Below are 15,015 nucleotides of genomic sequence, written 5' to 3' on the forward strand. Positions count from 1 at the left end.
GTTGAGCAACCTCCTCCTCCTTCACTTTTTCTTTGTTGCTCATCAGGTCTTGACTCCTTTGAGTTTGTTGCTCTATTGGCGTTGATCCTTGAGCCACGTAAACTGGTTGAGGTCCTGGCTGTCTATTGAATTCATTGATATCGCCATATGAAATCTCTTGTGTAGAGCTTCCTATTTCTCCGTATGAAATGTCTTGAGATGAGTTTGTCATATTTGTTCCTGGAGCGTCTTGGATTACATGCACCGGATTAGGAGGCCTCCCTTGAGTCTGTGTTGTTGCACCTTGAGTTTAAGATCCTTGTGATTTATTATCTTTCAAACTATCAAGGAACGTGTCTCTAATCTCTGCTACCTTCAATAATTCAAACAAAGGGAGACTGATTTTAACCCTTTTCATCTCCTCTGTCATGCTTTGTCTCAATCTCTTCAACTCTTCATTGTTTATGGCATTGTTTCCAGTCCTTCCTCTATTTACTTCTTGTGTCGACTGGACATTCTACGCTCTTTGAGTACCTTGATTGTTTTGCTGTGTGTTTTGTTGAAAGCTCGGTTGTCCATTCCCATTGCCGAGGTTACCTTGTTTGTATTCAGGTGCATCCCTCAAAGTATTCGGTATATTACTCACATCGGGGTGTGGAGGGGTATTGAAATTATTTGGGGGTATGGAGGATGTGAAGGGTACATCATTTCTCCTGTTGTTCCTCTGGTAGAACCTAGCATTGCTAGCCGGTTGTTGAAATGTCTGGTTCCCACCTATTCCTTGAACTAGAACAGTGTCTTCCAAAGGTGGGAAAGAAAAATCCGACCCATTGTCATGTCCCTTCTGATCTATTTCTTCATCAACTGGTCCGTTCGCTGACTCAGGAGGAAATCTCCCTTGGGGTTCTTTGTATGCTTCAAATTCTGGAGGAAATGAGAACTCCTCGAAAGTTAGACATTGATCATATCCCGGGGATGGGACAATCTCATACCTCGTAACCTTAACATCTTCCTAGTTATTTGATTCATCTATTATGTTTTGGAACAGGTTAGATGCTCTCTTGAATTCTGCACACCCTAACTCCGAATGTTGATCCATCTCATGGAATCTGCAATACTTGGACATGGCGGACTCAGCCAAGAATATTCAGTCCACTGGTCTATTATCTATTGAAGCCTGATTATCAAGTGGCGACACCACATTTCCGTTGTTTGGACCCATATTCCAAGTTCTCCTTTGGTTGAACTGATTGTTGTATCCTTGGTCTTGTGACTGATTGTTACCTTGGTAGTTATTGTTTTGATAGTTCCTTTGGTAACTACCACCTTGGTTATTCCTTTGGTAGTCTCTGTCTTGATAATTCCTCCGGTATCCTCCTTCTTGATGGTTTCTTTGATATTCTCCTTGATAACCTCCACCTTGACTCTAGTAATTATTCTCTTGATTATTTCTTTGGGAACTTTGAAGTTGATTGTTTTGGTTTCTCAAATAGGTGACTTTCGTAGACAGCTTCTTGACTTGTTCAATCAACTCTTTCATCTCATCCTTTTCTTCTTGCATCCTTGTGGAGGAACTTGCACCTTGTAGATAAATTGGTACGGATGGCGGTGCTTGAGATAATGGGGGCCTTGGATGTATTACTAACTAGTTTGTAGGCGCTTGGTATGCAAGCTGTGGAACCGGATTGTTTGGATATCTTGCACCTTGGGGTTCCATTCCTTGTTAGCCTAATTGCCTTCCTATCTCAATTGCTTTAGTGTAGGCCTCGATCAACGTTGTGGGAGCAGGATTTGCCATTCTCGTGAACATAGTTTTCTGGTTGTCTAAGGCACTGTAGTATGCTTCCAATGCACCAGCTTCCGTCATTGTGTAAGGGGCTTGCAATCTCGTGTAAGCCTTATGGAAACGATCATTGAAGGAACTTATCGTCTCTCTATCATGCCTCCTTATGTCCACAAACCTTCTATGTAACTCCAATGGTGTGATGGGCATACCAAACTTTGCTAGAAAGGCTTCCTTGAGTTGAACCCATCCTGTTATTGATGATGTTGGTAAGTTGACAAATCAGTAATAAGGCTCTTCACTTAATGAATAAGGGAAAAGCCTATATGCGACATCTTCCTCTTGAATTCTTCTATTGCATAATGCCTCTTGGAATACCTTGATATGCTCGTCTGCAGTACGATTAGGATCATCGAAAAAAAACTTGGAGCAGAATATCACCGTATTCTTTGGTAGCTATGGTATTGTTGGAATAGGAGTGGTGAGGCGTTGTTTTGGATCCATGGTGGTTGAGCCATCGTTGGTGGATTGATCTGAGCTTGAATTGGCTCGTTGACTGGGGTTTGAATTGGTGAATTAACTTGAGCCTAAGCTGGTGGACTGCTTGAGGGGCTAGCTTAGTTTGAGGTATTAGCCACCCGACGATTTCTTGGTCTCTTGGGAGATTCCAACACAAGTAAGTCCTCTTCCCGGTGTGGTGTATTTCTCAGTATCCTCTGCCTCTTATAAGATATCAGTCTCTCAAATCTTTCAGGGGAAAAAGATCCAATCTTTCTATCCAGCTTGAAAATAATCCCAACTTGATTGACTCTCTAATTCGAGTTTTCTTCAACAATAGCTCGAGCTTGTCTTTGTGCGTTCCTTTCTCTCTCAAGCTTCTTTTCCAATTCTCTTTGACGTTCTAACCTCCTTTGAATTTTTCTTTCAATAGCTCTTGCTTTTCTTTCCTCTTGATTTAGCACGTCAACGGTGTCCAGGTACTCTCTAGTGTTCTCACTTTCCTCCCAAGCAATTGAGCCCAAACTAGCTACAATATGATCTTGAAGTGTTCTCCACATTGCTCTAGGCTGATTTGATCTAGGAAGCACCATTCTTCTTTATAATGCCAATAAATCCTCAAAATGGAATTTTCAGGCCCTCCTTCTAGCGCCAGATAATGTTGATGTGAGTTTTGTATCACTTACATAACATATTAAGATTTGAATATTCAATATGAGATATCAAACATGCAACTCCTCTCTTGAAAAGTTATTACTCACGAAGACATAAGCAATAGCTCCAATGTTCCTTACTCTTGTGGATATTCACTCAGTTTTATCGATGTGATTTGCTGATAATCACGTAGGCGGCCTTACGCAAATTGTTGATGATGACTTGGACTTTGGTGGGATGAAGGTGATGGTGGCTTAGTTTGCGAAATGTGCGGAGGCAGATAATGTTGATGGTGGCGATGATGGAGGATGTGTCTGCCAATGGTGATGTTGATGAGAAAGTGATGGTGGTGGAAGGTGAATGGATGTGTTCTAATACTCGACCTACTCCTCTAACTTCTTTCCCTAAACTTCAACTACTCAGCTACTCACTATTCTACTCCTACTCCTATGAATGGAAGGTTAGCAAATGGATGGGGATCGAACCTAATGAGAGCTGACCAGCGGCCTCACTTCCACAGGTGCAATGATTTGAAGGAATAATAAACTAGTTTACCACACAAGGCTTCCCAACCAGCCGCTAGGATGCTAGTGGCCTAGTATTGACCCCTATCAAACATTTACCAGTGCTACCATACAACTATCTATCTACTTTACTCTTGCTTAAACAACTTGAAATGAAATTTGCTTCAACAACTTGAAAAAAAATCTAACTATGTGGAAGTAGAAAACATGCAATAACACCCAATGTTCTTAATCAACATGCAAATCGCAACAATGAAGAAAAGAGCATTTTGGTATTATCATCGCAACAATTTCTCCAACACTTTACAAATAAGAGCAAATGGCCTTATATAAGGGCCAAAAATACAACAGACGGTGGAGATCAAAACAAGATCAACAATCCAGATTGGATCCTAAAATCCCTAAGTAAGGTTGCCACCCCATTGCCCAATGAGAAAACGCCACCTCATCAATGGACCAATGAAAAAAGTGTAAAAAATGGCAACCAATGAGAAGGCACCAAAATGGTGGCCAATCAGAAATAGACACTTGTCCTATTTTAGAAGAAAGAGAAATTGCCACTTGGGCTTACATCAAATGATCTTCTAATATAACTCTTCCCTTTTCTTTCATTTTCTTAGCTAAGGCAATGAACTTAGCTAGCCTTTCGTTAACCTCTTCCATAGGAGGACAGGGTGTGTGCTTTGCCTTGAGTTCCGCTGACTTCGCCACGCTGCTTGCTGCTTGTAGTATCCTTTCATGGTCCTTCTTATACTTCTTCGCAAATCCAATAAAAGCATTGAGAGAGGAAAGGGTGCCCAAATGCTTCTTCTTGATATCAACCTTTCCTAACTCACCCAACCTCAATCCAAAATCTGTCTCGTTGACATCCTCTTCTCTGATATCGTCAAAATCAAGTGCTACGCCAACGTCACTCATCATGATTGAAATAGAAGTGTCGATGCTTGGGCTGTGATGTGCAACTGCCTTTTGTATATCCTTTTATGGTACCGCCATTGGTATTGGTTATTCGCCTCATTTTTGAGAAGAAGGGTGTTTTGGGTATCATATTCTCTTTGTCTTTCTTAGTGTTTGTCCGTTTGGGATTATAACTTGCACTAACATCCTCCATACTCGTCGCCTTATTACGGGATGGTGGAGTGGTGGACCTGAAGGCAAGTAGAACCGAGGGAAGCAATTCTTAGACAAGAACGAAAGAAGGATGTCAGCTTAAGGACCCCTTGCAACTCTAGATGATGAAAATTCACCTTAACCAATAATCTTACAGTGACTTTTCGGAATTAGGACTAGACCTTAAGAACTTTAAACCCTTTGCAAATCAGAAATTAAACCTCTAAAGCAATCTACCACTTGTCCACAAAGCAAAAATCAGATTTTCTCATACATCCTCTCTCCAACAAAAATCGCCTAAGTCTGATATGAAAAATGCAGTCTCAAATGGAGAAAAAGAATCAGACCATCACCATGTATCTCCTATGGCACAAAATCAGGTCTGCTCTTCAAAAGTCGCCAAGGATGGAAAGTTTTCCCTCAAACACATTTGCCCAAGCATAGAAAGTCACCAATTGGCCCTCAAAATCACCTAGGGCAAAAAAAATTGCAGCCCTAGAAGGAGAAAAGATCACCAAAATGCAAAAAAATTTGCCACCAAGAGTGTTAGTGTAGTTTTTTATTTTTCCTATTTTGCTAGGTTTTTCTTACACTTTTAATAATCTCACTTAGGTTAATAAAGCATGTCTTATTAGGTGAATGGTTGTGAGGTGTCACCTTCCTACATATGAGCATCCATTAGCTATCTTGGGAAGATACTTTTCTATCTTTAGTTCGATAGATGGTTGCTCCTCATTGGTTGGTGTTGCCACCTCCTCCCTCTTCTTAGCCTATATAAGCATGCTACCTGGCTTGTATTTGCATCTCTTGTTTTTGCGTCCTCTTAATGCTATTTTGCTTCTAGCATTTGCATTACTCTCTTGGAGACTAATATAAGCCTATATAAGCATGGTACCTGGCTTGTATTTGCATCTCTTGTTTTTGCGTCCTCTTGATGCTATTTTGATTTTGTATCATTTGCATTCATAGTTTAGATATTTACTCTTTGCACTAGTTTTCTGAGTTATTGTGTTGCCACCTCCTCCCTCTTCTTAGCCTATATAAGCATGCTACCTGACTTGTATTTGCATCTCTTGTTTTTGCGTCCTCTTGATGCTATTTTGATTTTGTATCATTTGCATTCATAGTTTAGATATTTACTCTTTGCACTAGTTTTCTGAGTTATTAATCTTATGAGATTCTAACATGGTATCAGAGCTTTTCTATGTGTAAGAGTAGATTTTAGTTTCCTTATTTGAGAGATTCAGGGAGGGGGGGGCAAATAAACTTTATTGCAGTTTTTTGAAAAACGAAGTATGCTCTTCTCTTGCATCTTTGGATGATCCTGAGAATCAAAAAAGTTTTGACAAAAACAGTTTTTCTCTGGGGTTTCAATCTCAAATCTGACAACCAACTTGCATATTTGGAGTTTTCAATCAGTTTTGCAGGTTCTAGTATGCCATTGATGGACGTAAGAAGCTGATCCAGCATTTGCATGTCATATTCTCGTTGCTGGAGTCATTTTTTTATTTTTGGAGCCGTTTTTTACTGTTAAAGGTGTGTGATTTACACTACAGCAATATCTTCTGTACATCAGAAAGAAAAACGCTTTCTGGGTTTTGTTCGCAGCCCCGAAAAACCATCTTGGTATTTTTTAGCTTTTGCATGCAAGCTGTATATTTTGCACAATCAAGCATGCAAAGCTACAGCCATACCCCTCTCCATTGACAGTCACAGATTTGAATGCAGTTTTCGAATGTCTTGTTCTTGCTCATACGGACTCCGATTTTGATGATTCTTGTTATGAACTTGGCTATTTTTTTGTGCTCTATCCATTAGTGAAGTTGTTTTTTGATTTTCATGCATGGATTCTTCAGAAATTGCAGATTCTCAGCCGTGACTGTGCACAGTTCTCGTTTTGAAAATTTTGGAGGATCATAACTTTCTCATATGACCTCGTATCGAGGCGATTATTTTTTTGAAAGTGCATGATTTTTCGAGTAGATCGCAGTGGTGCTATTTGTTTTCTTGATTATTGTGCCCAAGTTTCACTTTTAGCATATGCTCTTCATGAGGGTTTGTAATGCATTGAAATCAAGACCACTAAGTATTTCTTTCTAGTGGTAGTTGTAAATGCACTAAAATAAAGTGCCAAATCATATTTATTTGGGGGGTTCTTTGATTGAGTAAAGAGGGGGGGGCATTGTCGTGGCTAGGTTCTCTTCTTTCTAACATTTCTTCTCTGCATTTTTTCATCATGGATCAAACAAATATGCCCATCCTAACTCCATACAATTATTTTGAGTGGAAATCACACATCACAATTCACTTAAGGAAAGCTGGATTAAATAGGATAACTATGGGACTTGAAACTGAACCTGCTAAAGATGAAGATAAGCCTAAGTGGTTTAACAAATGTGATGAGGCATTTGGAACATTGTGTTTGTCTGTTTCTCCTGACTTGCTATTTCACATTGAGTCTTTGGATACACCAAATGAAGTATGGACAAAGCTAGAAACACTATTTGGCACACAAGATTCAATGAGGGGTCATATGTTGGAAAATGAATTAATTAGTTTGAGTCCAGGCAATTTCAACACAATCCAAGATTTCTTCACCAAATTGAAATCACTAAGGCTGCAGTTAAAACAATGTGGAATTGAAAAGAAAGATGAACAACTGATTCTTAGTATTCTCTCTAAGCTAAGTTCAGAATATTCTGTGATTGTCTCTACGTTCTATGCTACTAAGGGTGCATTTGGCACTCAATTCACCATGCCATCTTTAGATGATTTTGCTGTCAATCTCACTCGAGAACAGGACAAGCTGATCCAGATGGGCATTCTTAAGTCCTCTAAGTCACATGCCTTGGCTGCCAACCAAGACACCAAAGAACAACAAGGACAAAGTAGTAACAACAATAGTAAAGACAAGAAACAAAAGAATAGCGAGGAGAAGAAGGATCAGATGCTGGTTTTTTCAAAAGCAACTATTGATACACCATCTTCCAAGGGTGATAGGCCTAAGAAAGAAAAGGTCAAATGTGCCTATTGTAAAAGACCTAGTCATGATGAACATAAATGTTTGCAGAAACAACTTGATCACTTAACATACATTCTTGAGAAGAATAATATTAGTGTTCCCGAGTCTATCAAACAAAGTTCTAATGAAGGGTCTAATAAAGAAAAAGAAAATAGCAAGGGGAAAGGAAAGGGCAAGGCCCTTTTTGCAGTTGCTTCCTCACCATCCACTTGGGTTCTTGATTCGGGTGCTTCACACCACATGGCTTCATCTAAGGAAGAACTTGCATCTTTGGAGCCATGTACTATGCCTTCTATTTTGATGGGTGATAGCACTCTTGTTGAGGTGTGTGGGAGAGGGTCTGTTGATGTGGGGGATGGCACATTCCATGATGTTCCTTATGTACCCTCATTGTCAACTAATCTCCTATCGGTACACCAGATCACTCACACAGGTTTAGGCAAGCGAGTTGAGTTCACTCCTCATTCAGTGGAGATACGTGAGTTGCACAATGATTCTACAGTTGCAGTTGGGAGAGCAGATCATCAGTCACGACTCTATATGTTTTCTCACTTTGTTCCTAATCCTCCTTTGACTGTTTCACTCACTCACTCTAATGATGTGAGCAGATTATGGCATGAGCGGTTTGGCCATCTTAACTTCCACTACTTGCATTAGCTTAACCAGCAGAGCATGGTCACAGGGTTGCCTTCTACTTTGACATTGGAGTCACTTGGAATACATGATAGATCTTCTGATGGGTCAAATTCACTTGAGCAGTCTTCTACCTCCACTTTTGATGCAAAGATTGATTCAGAGGACTCACCTCCTTCCTCTCCTAGTCATCATTCACAGGTTGATGATTCTCCTCTAGATTCTCCATCTTCTAGTCCACTTTGGGCTAGACAGACCTTGCAGTTTGTAGGTGATTGGGTTGGGGATCCATCAGACACCAAGCAGACTCGTTTACAATTTCAGGATGCTCTACATATCTTCATTGCTACTGCCTCAAATCCACAGTCCTTTCATGAGGCTTCTAGTATTTCTGAGTGGGATACAACTATGCAGGAAGAGTATAGTTCCTTGATGAGGAACCACACTTGGGATCTTGTCCCTTTTCCTAAGGGAAGAAAACTTGTTCGATGTAAGTGGATCAACCGGACAAAATTCGCAAGCTTTGCTGGAGGTGCGGGATGCTTCATCTTTTGGGGGGGCCTCTTCCTCTCACTTGGAGTCCTAATTTTCTTTGGGGAGTCTCTTTTCTCTCTCTTTTGGGGGAATTTTATGTACATGGGTACCTCATCAGGCTTGACTTGCCGGGACCCATTTCTACATCCACCTAAGCTTCGCTTATGGGGGGGTGTTAGGGTAGTTTTTTATTTTTCCTATTTTGCTAGGTTTTTCCTACACTTTTAATAATCTCACTTAGGTTAATAAAGCATGTCTTATTAGGTGAATGGTTGTGAGGTGTCACCTTCCTACATATGAGCATCCATTAGCTATCTTGGGAAGATACTTTGCTATCTTTAGTCCGATAGATGGTTGCTCCTCATTGGTTGGTGTTGCCACCTCCTCCCTCTTCCTAGCCTATATAAGCATGCTACCTGGCTTGTATTTGCATTTCTTGTTTTTGTGTCTTCTTAATGCTATTTTGCTACCAGCATTTGCATTACTCTCTTGGAGACTAACTCTATGATGCTATTTTGATTTTGTATCATTTGCATTCATAGTTTAGATATTTACTTTTTGCACTAGTTTTCTGGGTTATTAATCTTATTAGATTCTAACAAAGAGGAATCGCCTAGGTCTGAAAAATCTGCCTTGAAACAAAATTGTCAATCACCAAAAATCTGCTCCCAACAAAATTCACCTAAGCATGGAGAGGAAGAAATGAAATGTGAGGAAAGAATGGGAGAGAGGCCTCCTTTTATACCCAACTTCCCACTTTCTCCAAGCTAGCCGACTTGGTCCTAGAGGAGAGAAAAAATAAAATTAAAACAAAGTTAAGGCCCACAATTAAATACTTAGCTGAAAAATTTAATTTTGCCAAAAGGAAAATTGCATTTTAAATTGCCATTTAGCTCTAAATTGCAAAAGAAATTAAATGGTGCTTGGGAGATGTTAAATATTTCCATTTAATGAGGATTTAGTAATTAATACGTCATTAAATTTGGATTTTGGCTAACCAAAAGCCATTTTTCAATATTAAATTACCAATTTCATTAAAGACAAAATGTTTTCAAGGCAACTTTAATCTATTAAAACCAATATTTTGCAATTTCTCTCCAAATCGATTTTGCTATGCCAATAAATTTTTTAGACAAAAATAAAATAAAATTTCTTCTAGAGCCAAAAATCGATTTTTACATTTTAGCCTTATTTCAACAAAATTAAAATTTTCACCAAAGAAAAATTTGAGATTTTCCAAAACTTAAGTCTAACAAAATTTTTTCTTTTTGAAAGATTATTCAAATTTACACAATTATATCCGGATTTTCAAAAGAAAACGTCAAGTACAAATTTACAATTTTATCTTGCCAAATATGGAATTAATTTTGAAATTTGTTCGGCCTAAGGATAGAATTGGTGGCTTTGGAAAATCAAGTAAAAAGAAAACCGGGTGAAAATAAGCTAAGTCTCTCCCACTGGCTTGAAGGTGCCAAGGTGATAAAAAAAAAGGCGGGGGGGGGGGGGGGCCCAAAATTTCTGGGGCGATGGTGTGAAAACCTCACAACACTACCCTTGTCAATCATCCGTTTTTTTTTTTATGATGAACAAGGATTTTGTGGACCTTTTATAAATTATTTTTGATAAGACGTGTATTTTTCTTATATTTATATTCCTGTTGAAGTAGTTCATGTATACAAATTTGCATTACTTGCTACAAATTTAAAATAAATAGCATGCTGAAATTGCCCAAACTGTAGTTGACATTTGATGTTACTATCTTGAGTCTAGGCTTGAACCTATTTGATTGATTGTCATGATGGGTGTAAATTTATCAGATTGTCAATTTCTTCCTACTGGTGGTATTGATTATAAAGTTGCAGTTTTAATCCTCGTGGTATTCATAGCTTTCACAGATGAATAACTATGCTACATATGTCTGAAGGCGGAGATAACCGTAATGTGGATTGCTTTCACAATAACTCTTCCCAAGGCTGCTTTGGTAGCTTCTCTGTCTTTCTATTTAACTTTGTTCAAGACTGCAAAACAATCTTCCTTGGTTCGCTTTTTGTAGTCCATCTTTGACAAACATGTTCAAGTGGATCCTCACTAAATTTTTGCTAAACTTCTGTGGACAAACTTGGGCTCTAAGATTTGTGAATGCTGAATAGTGAACTGATAGAAATGGCTTGAAATGTTTTATATTTCAAATGGCATGATCATCTTAGTATTTTAAAATAGCTTCAGGTATGTATCCCTGCTGTTCAAGTTCAATTGGAGAAAACCATTGCCAACACCAATTCAAGGGTTTTCTTATAACTCTATAGTGGATTTTATCATTTTGTTCATGCTACACAAATCACTCAGAATTATCAGTCTGTGCTAGTGGCCTCTTTATGTTGGAAGACAACATTGTTTTATAACATATTGAGCTTTGTAGATAACAACTCAAGAATAAATCAGGGACGTTGGAGTTAGTTGATCAGGCAGAGGGGCTATATATCTGCTTGCTGGGCACTGATTTCAATCCGTGCAGTAGCTCATTTGTGCTTGTTCCTTTGGTAATGAAAAACACTCAATCACTGTATACAAGAACCGTATGAAAAGGAAGAGTGGATTTTGATTGGAAATAAATCTGCTACTGATATCAACAGGTACATGGAGGTTCCAGTGGCATTGGAACATTTGCCATTCAAATAGCCAAGCACATTGGAGCAAAAGTTTTTGTTACAGCAGGCAAGTAGAACATGTTTGTTGAGTTTGTTTAATAAGGTATTCCATGTGTAAATCAGCTTTATTCTACCTGAATGACTGGCTTTTCAGGAAGTGAAGATAAGCTGAATCGCTGTAAAGAGCTTGGAGCAGATGTTGCTATAAATTACAAGACAGAAGATTTTGTGTCTCGTGTGAAGGAAGAAACTGGAGGAAAAGGTAAAACCATAAATGGTTAGTAATATTAGTTGTTAATGCATTGTGACCCCTTTTTGGTTCTGCTCTTGAAACATTTTTTTAATATCATATTTAAACCATGCTTATTGCAGGTGTTGATGTAATATTAGACAATATGGGTGGGCCTTATCTTCAGAGAAACCTAGATTCTTTGGGTCTTGATGGGAGACTATTTATTATTGGTTTCCAAGGAGGTTCTGTCACTGAAATCAACTTGTCAAGCGTATTTGCAAGGCGCCTGACTATCCAAGGTAGACGCTTGCAATTGAATGTTTGGGCTAACAGGGTGTTTGACTTAATTTTGTATTAAATTGGCATACCTTTCTCTTCTTTTTAACATTTTCTATAGGAATGGGCAGCTCTCATAGAAAGCACTATCTTATTGGTCGATAATAATTTTGTGTATGTAACTTTCTTTTGAAATCAGCTGCTGGATTGCGGACTCGGACTATAGAGAACAAGGCACACATTATTGCTGATGTACAGAATCATGTCTGGCCTGCCATTGAAGAAGGCAAAGTGAAGCCTGTGGTTTACGTATCACTTCCTTTGTCACAAGTTGCAGAGAGCCACAGGATTATGGAGTCGAGCTCCCATATTGGAAAAATACTACTTACGACATAGCAGTTATTAATCAAAGAGGATGTAACATTCCATTTTCTCCTTCCATCTTAGTTCTCATTTACTGAGATCGAGTTGACGTGGAATATGCTATTTAATGCATCTGAAATTACTGAAGGCGGGCACTGCAGTAACGTGTGCTTTACCTTTTTTCTGTACCTTGATTATCCCATAACTTTGCCTTGTGACTATTTCATGTTTGTTTCAAAGATGATAATTTATGTTATATGAATGCTACAATTTTGTGTACTGACTCATTTAGTGCGGCACGGGGGGTCCAATCAGCATTCACAAGATCAAATGATGTTAAAGGAAATAAAACCTGAATATAACCAGTTAACTACTCTCATAGAACTAATAATGGGTATTTAAAGAGGAAAGATTATAGAATGATCTCACAAAACAATATTTTATGGTAAATCCTAGAAATGCTAAAATTAGCACCTTCTAATATATTTGCATATAATCGCTTGTCTTGACATTCATATGGCGTGTTTATTAACCCAAGCTTTATTTATGCCTTGAATGTAATAATGCTTGAATCTACAGAAAAGCTCAACAAAGCATTGACATGGTGCCGTACTAAACCGAAGCTTGGTTAAAGTAAAAAGGTATGGTTTTGAGAGTGTTTTCTTTGGGATGTTAGATATCGATGAGCAATGAAGCTTCTCAGTGGAGAATGTGAAAGAATATCAAAACTAACAGCATAGAGAAAAAGAGTGCTCTGTTTTTCAACAGCAAAGAAGAGGGAAAAACATAACAGCAAAAACACCAAATAAGAGGATGCTTTGGTTTTTAGGAGATTGCACATCACAATTTTTATTTCCACCCTGTTTTTCTGTTGCAGCTCCAAATTTTCATGCAACTAGCACCAATAATAGGTAGGCTGATTATAAATAGAATTCACAGCTTCTAATCAAAGAGAAAGCTACTTCTAATAAAAACTGCTCAAAGTATGCCTATACTGAGCATGCCTTATTTGGAAGAAATAACTTCAGAGCATGTAAAGCAACGGTCTATTACCCATGATCATTGGGAAGAACTAATTCAGTATGCATATACTGAGCATGCCTTATTCGGAAGAAATAACTTCAAAGGAACATGTAATCATTGGGAAGAACTAATTCTGAGAGTAATCACAGCATATGTGGCATGCTTTATTTCACTTAACTAAAGTTGCCACATATTCTAATTGTGCGTGGAAGACATGCTTTACTTGAACCATACTAATACTAATTAAGTTCTGTTCAAAAAAGGCCAACAATACATGGTTGGTGGTGAATCGACAGTGTGAGAGAGATTTGAAATTTAAATTCAAGTTGCATGTTCAGCATAGCATCAATCATCCTACTCCCTCCCTGATTCTAGGAGGGCTCACAATCTGATCACAAAGTCCCAAAAACTGATCTTTTGCTATCGCCTTTGTGAAGATATCTGCTAGCAGATCTTGGATGCCGATATGTTTCAACTCAACTTCTTTCTTTATGCTTAGTTCTACTATGATGAAAGATTCCTAGCTTACTTGATGGTGCTCACATTATTACACAATATTGCTATAGGTTGAACTTGCTTTCCCTAGAATTTTTTAAAAACCTTTAAAAGCTTAAGAGCTTGCGTACCTATTGAAGTGATTGTCACATATTCGGCTGTTATGGATGCGAAAGCAACAATGCTTTACTTTTTGGAACTCCATGCAATCAAACCGGAACCAAAAGAAAAACAAATTTCTGGTGAAGGCATGTGGTCATCTAAACCATAGTTGAAAAACTCGGTTTCGGCAATATCTCGGCTAGCTCAAAAAATATGAAAAATTCGGAATTGCCAAAAACTCAGCAAAAAAAATTGACAATAAATCGGCACTTTTTCAAACATTTGAAAATATATAATTTTTATAGATATATATTAATAAATAAATATATTTGTTATCTATAATGAATTTATAATTTATAAATACTATAAACTTATAAATGTTGTTAATAAACAATGCATATGCATATTAGTATTAAGAATTAATAAGTGTATATACAATAAATTAGATATATAGTTATTAATTTATACTAATTTATAATTCTCTATAATGAATTTATTAATATACAATATTATACTACTGTTGTATTAATATAAGGGTGGCACAGGAAGTATTAAATCGCACACAACAAAGCGACGGGAGGCACAGACTCCAACAACTTGTCGAAGGGTACAACAGTGGTGGCACAGGAGGTGACCACGGTACCACGGGAGCACTGACGAACGGAGTGGAGTCGCCAAGTTGACCAACGGAAAGGTTGGTAGAAGAAGCCCGAGAAAGGCGAAGGGTGATCGAAGGAACAAAAGAAGAATTGGCAAACTGGTACACGCCTAGGGGGAATCCAGATGGAAGGGAAAGGACCAGCATAGCTCGGAGTGTCGAAGGAACTCGAGCATGGGGTGAACTCTTCGTCCTTGATACACCTGATGAGCAGATACAGTTTGGTCGAAACAACCAGTCCTTGAGGAAGCCTTCACGCCACTTGAGAACGTAGGTGTCTGTAACGTGGGTGTTCAGAGCAGTACAAAAGTACAGAACAATGTGAGTACAAACAACACACAACAAAAGAAAGGGTACTGATGGCCGGTCCAAAGGAAAAGTTACCAAAGTTCGACGGGGATGGCACGACTGACCTGATTAGATACTGTAAAACTTGCGAAACAATTTGGACAACGAATGGAGAAAGCAACCACGACGAATG

General features: G+C 38.4%; 1 protein-coding gene across 4 annotated transcripts in view; it reads left to right on the forward strand.

The window, feature by feature from the left end:
* The window catches only part of LOC149545366 (uncharacterized), a 106,214-nt gene extending 93,679 nt beyond the window's left edge, over positions 1–12,535 (forward strand). Inside the window, exons 3-7 of one of the 4 annotated variants that reach the window (XM_089790630.1) lie at positions 11,180–11,277; positions 11,371–11,456; positions 11,544–11,647; positions 11,758–11,916; positions 12,093–12,535. In XM_089790630.1, coding sequence (XP_089646756.1) covers positions 11,180–11,277; positions 11,371–11,456; positions 11,544–11,647; positions 11,758–11,916; positions 12,093–12,289 — 644 coding nt within the window. In that variant the 3' untranslated portion in view covers positions 12,290–12,535. Of the gene's footprint in view, positions 1–11,179; positions 11,278–11,370; positions 11,457–11,539; positions 11,648–11,757; positions 11,917–12,092 lie in introns of all 4 variants that reach the window. The other 3 variants (XM_089790631.1, XM_089790632.1, XM_089790633.1) reach the window with 3 other exon arrangements.
* Positions 12,536–15,015: the final 2,480 nt, after the last annotated feature.

Source organism: Cupressus sempervirens, chromosome 7, assembly GCF_028749045.1.
Source record: "Cupressus sempervirens isolate cs-2001-9-10 chromosome 7, ASM2874904v1, whole genome shotgun sequence".
Classification (NCBI taxonomy): Eukaryota; Viridiplantae; Streptophyta; class Pinopsida; order Cupressales; family Cupressaceae; genus Cupressus; species Cupressus sempervirens.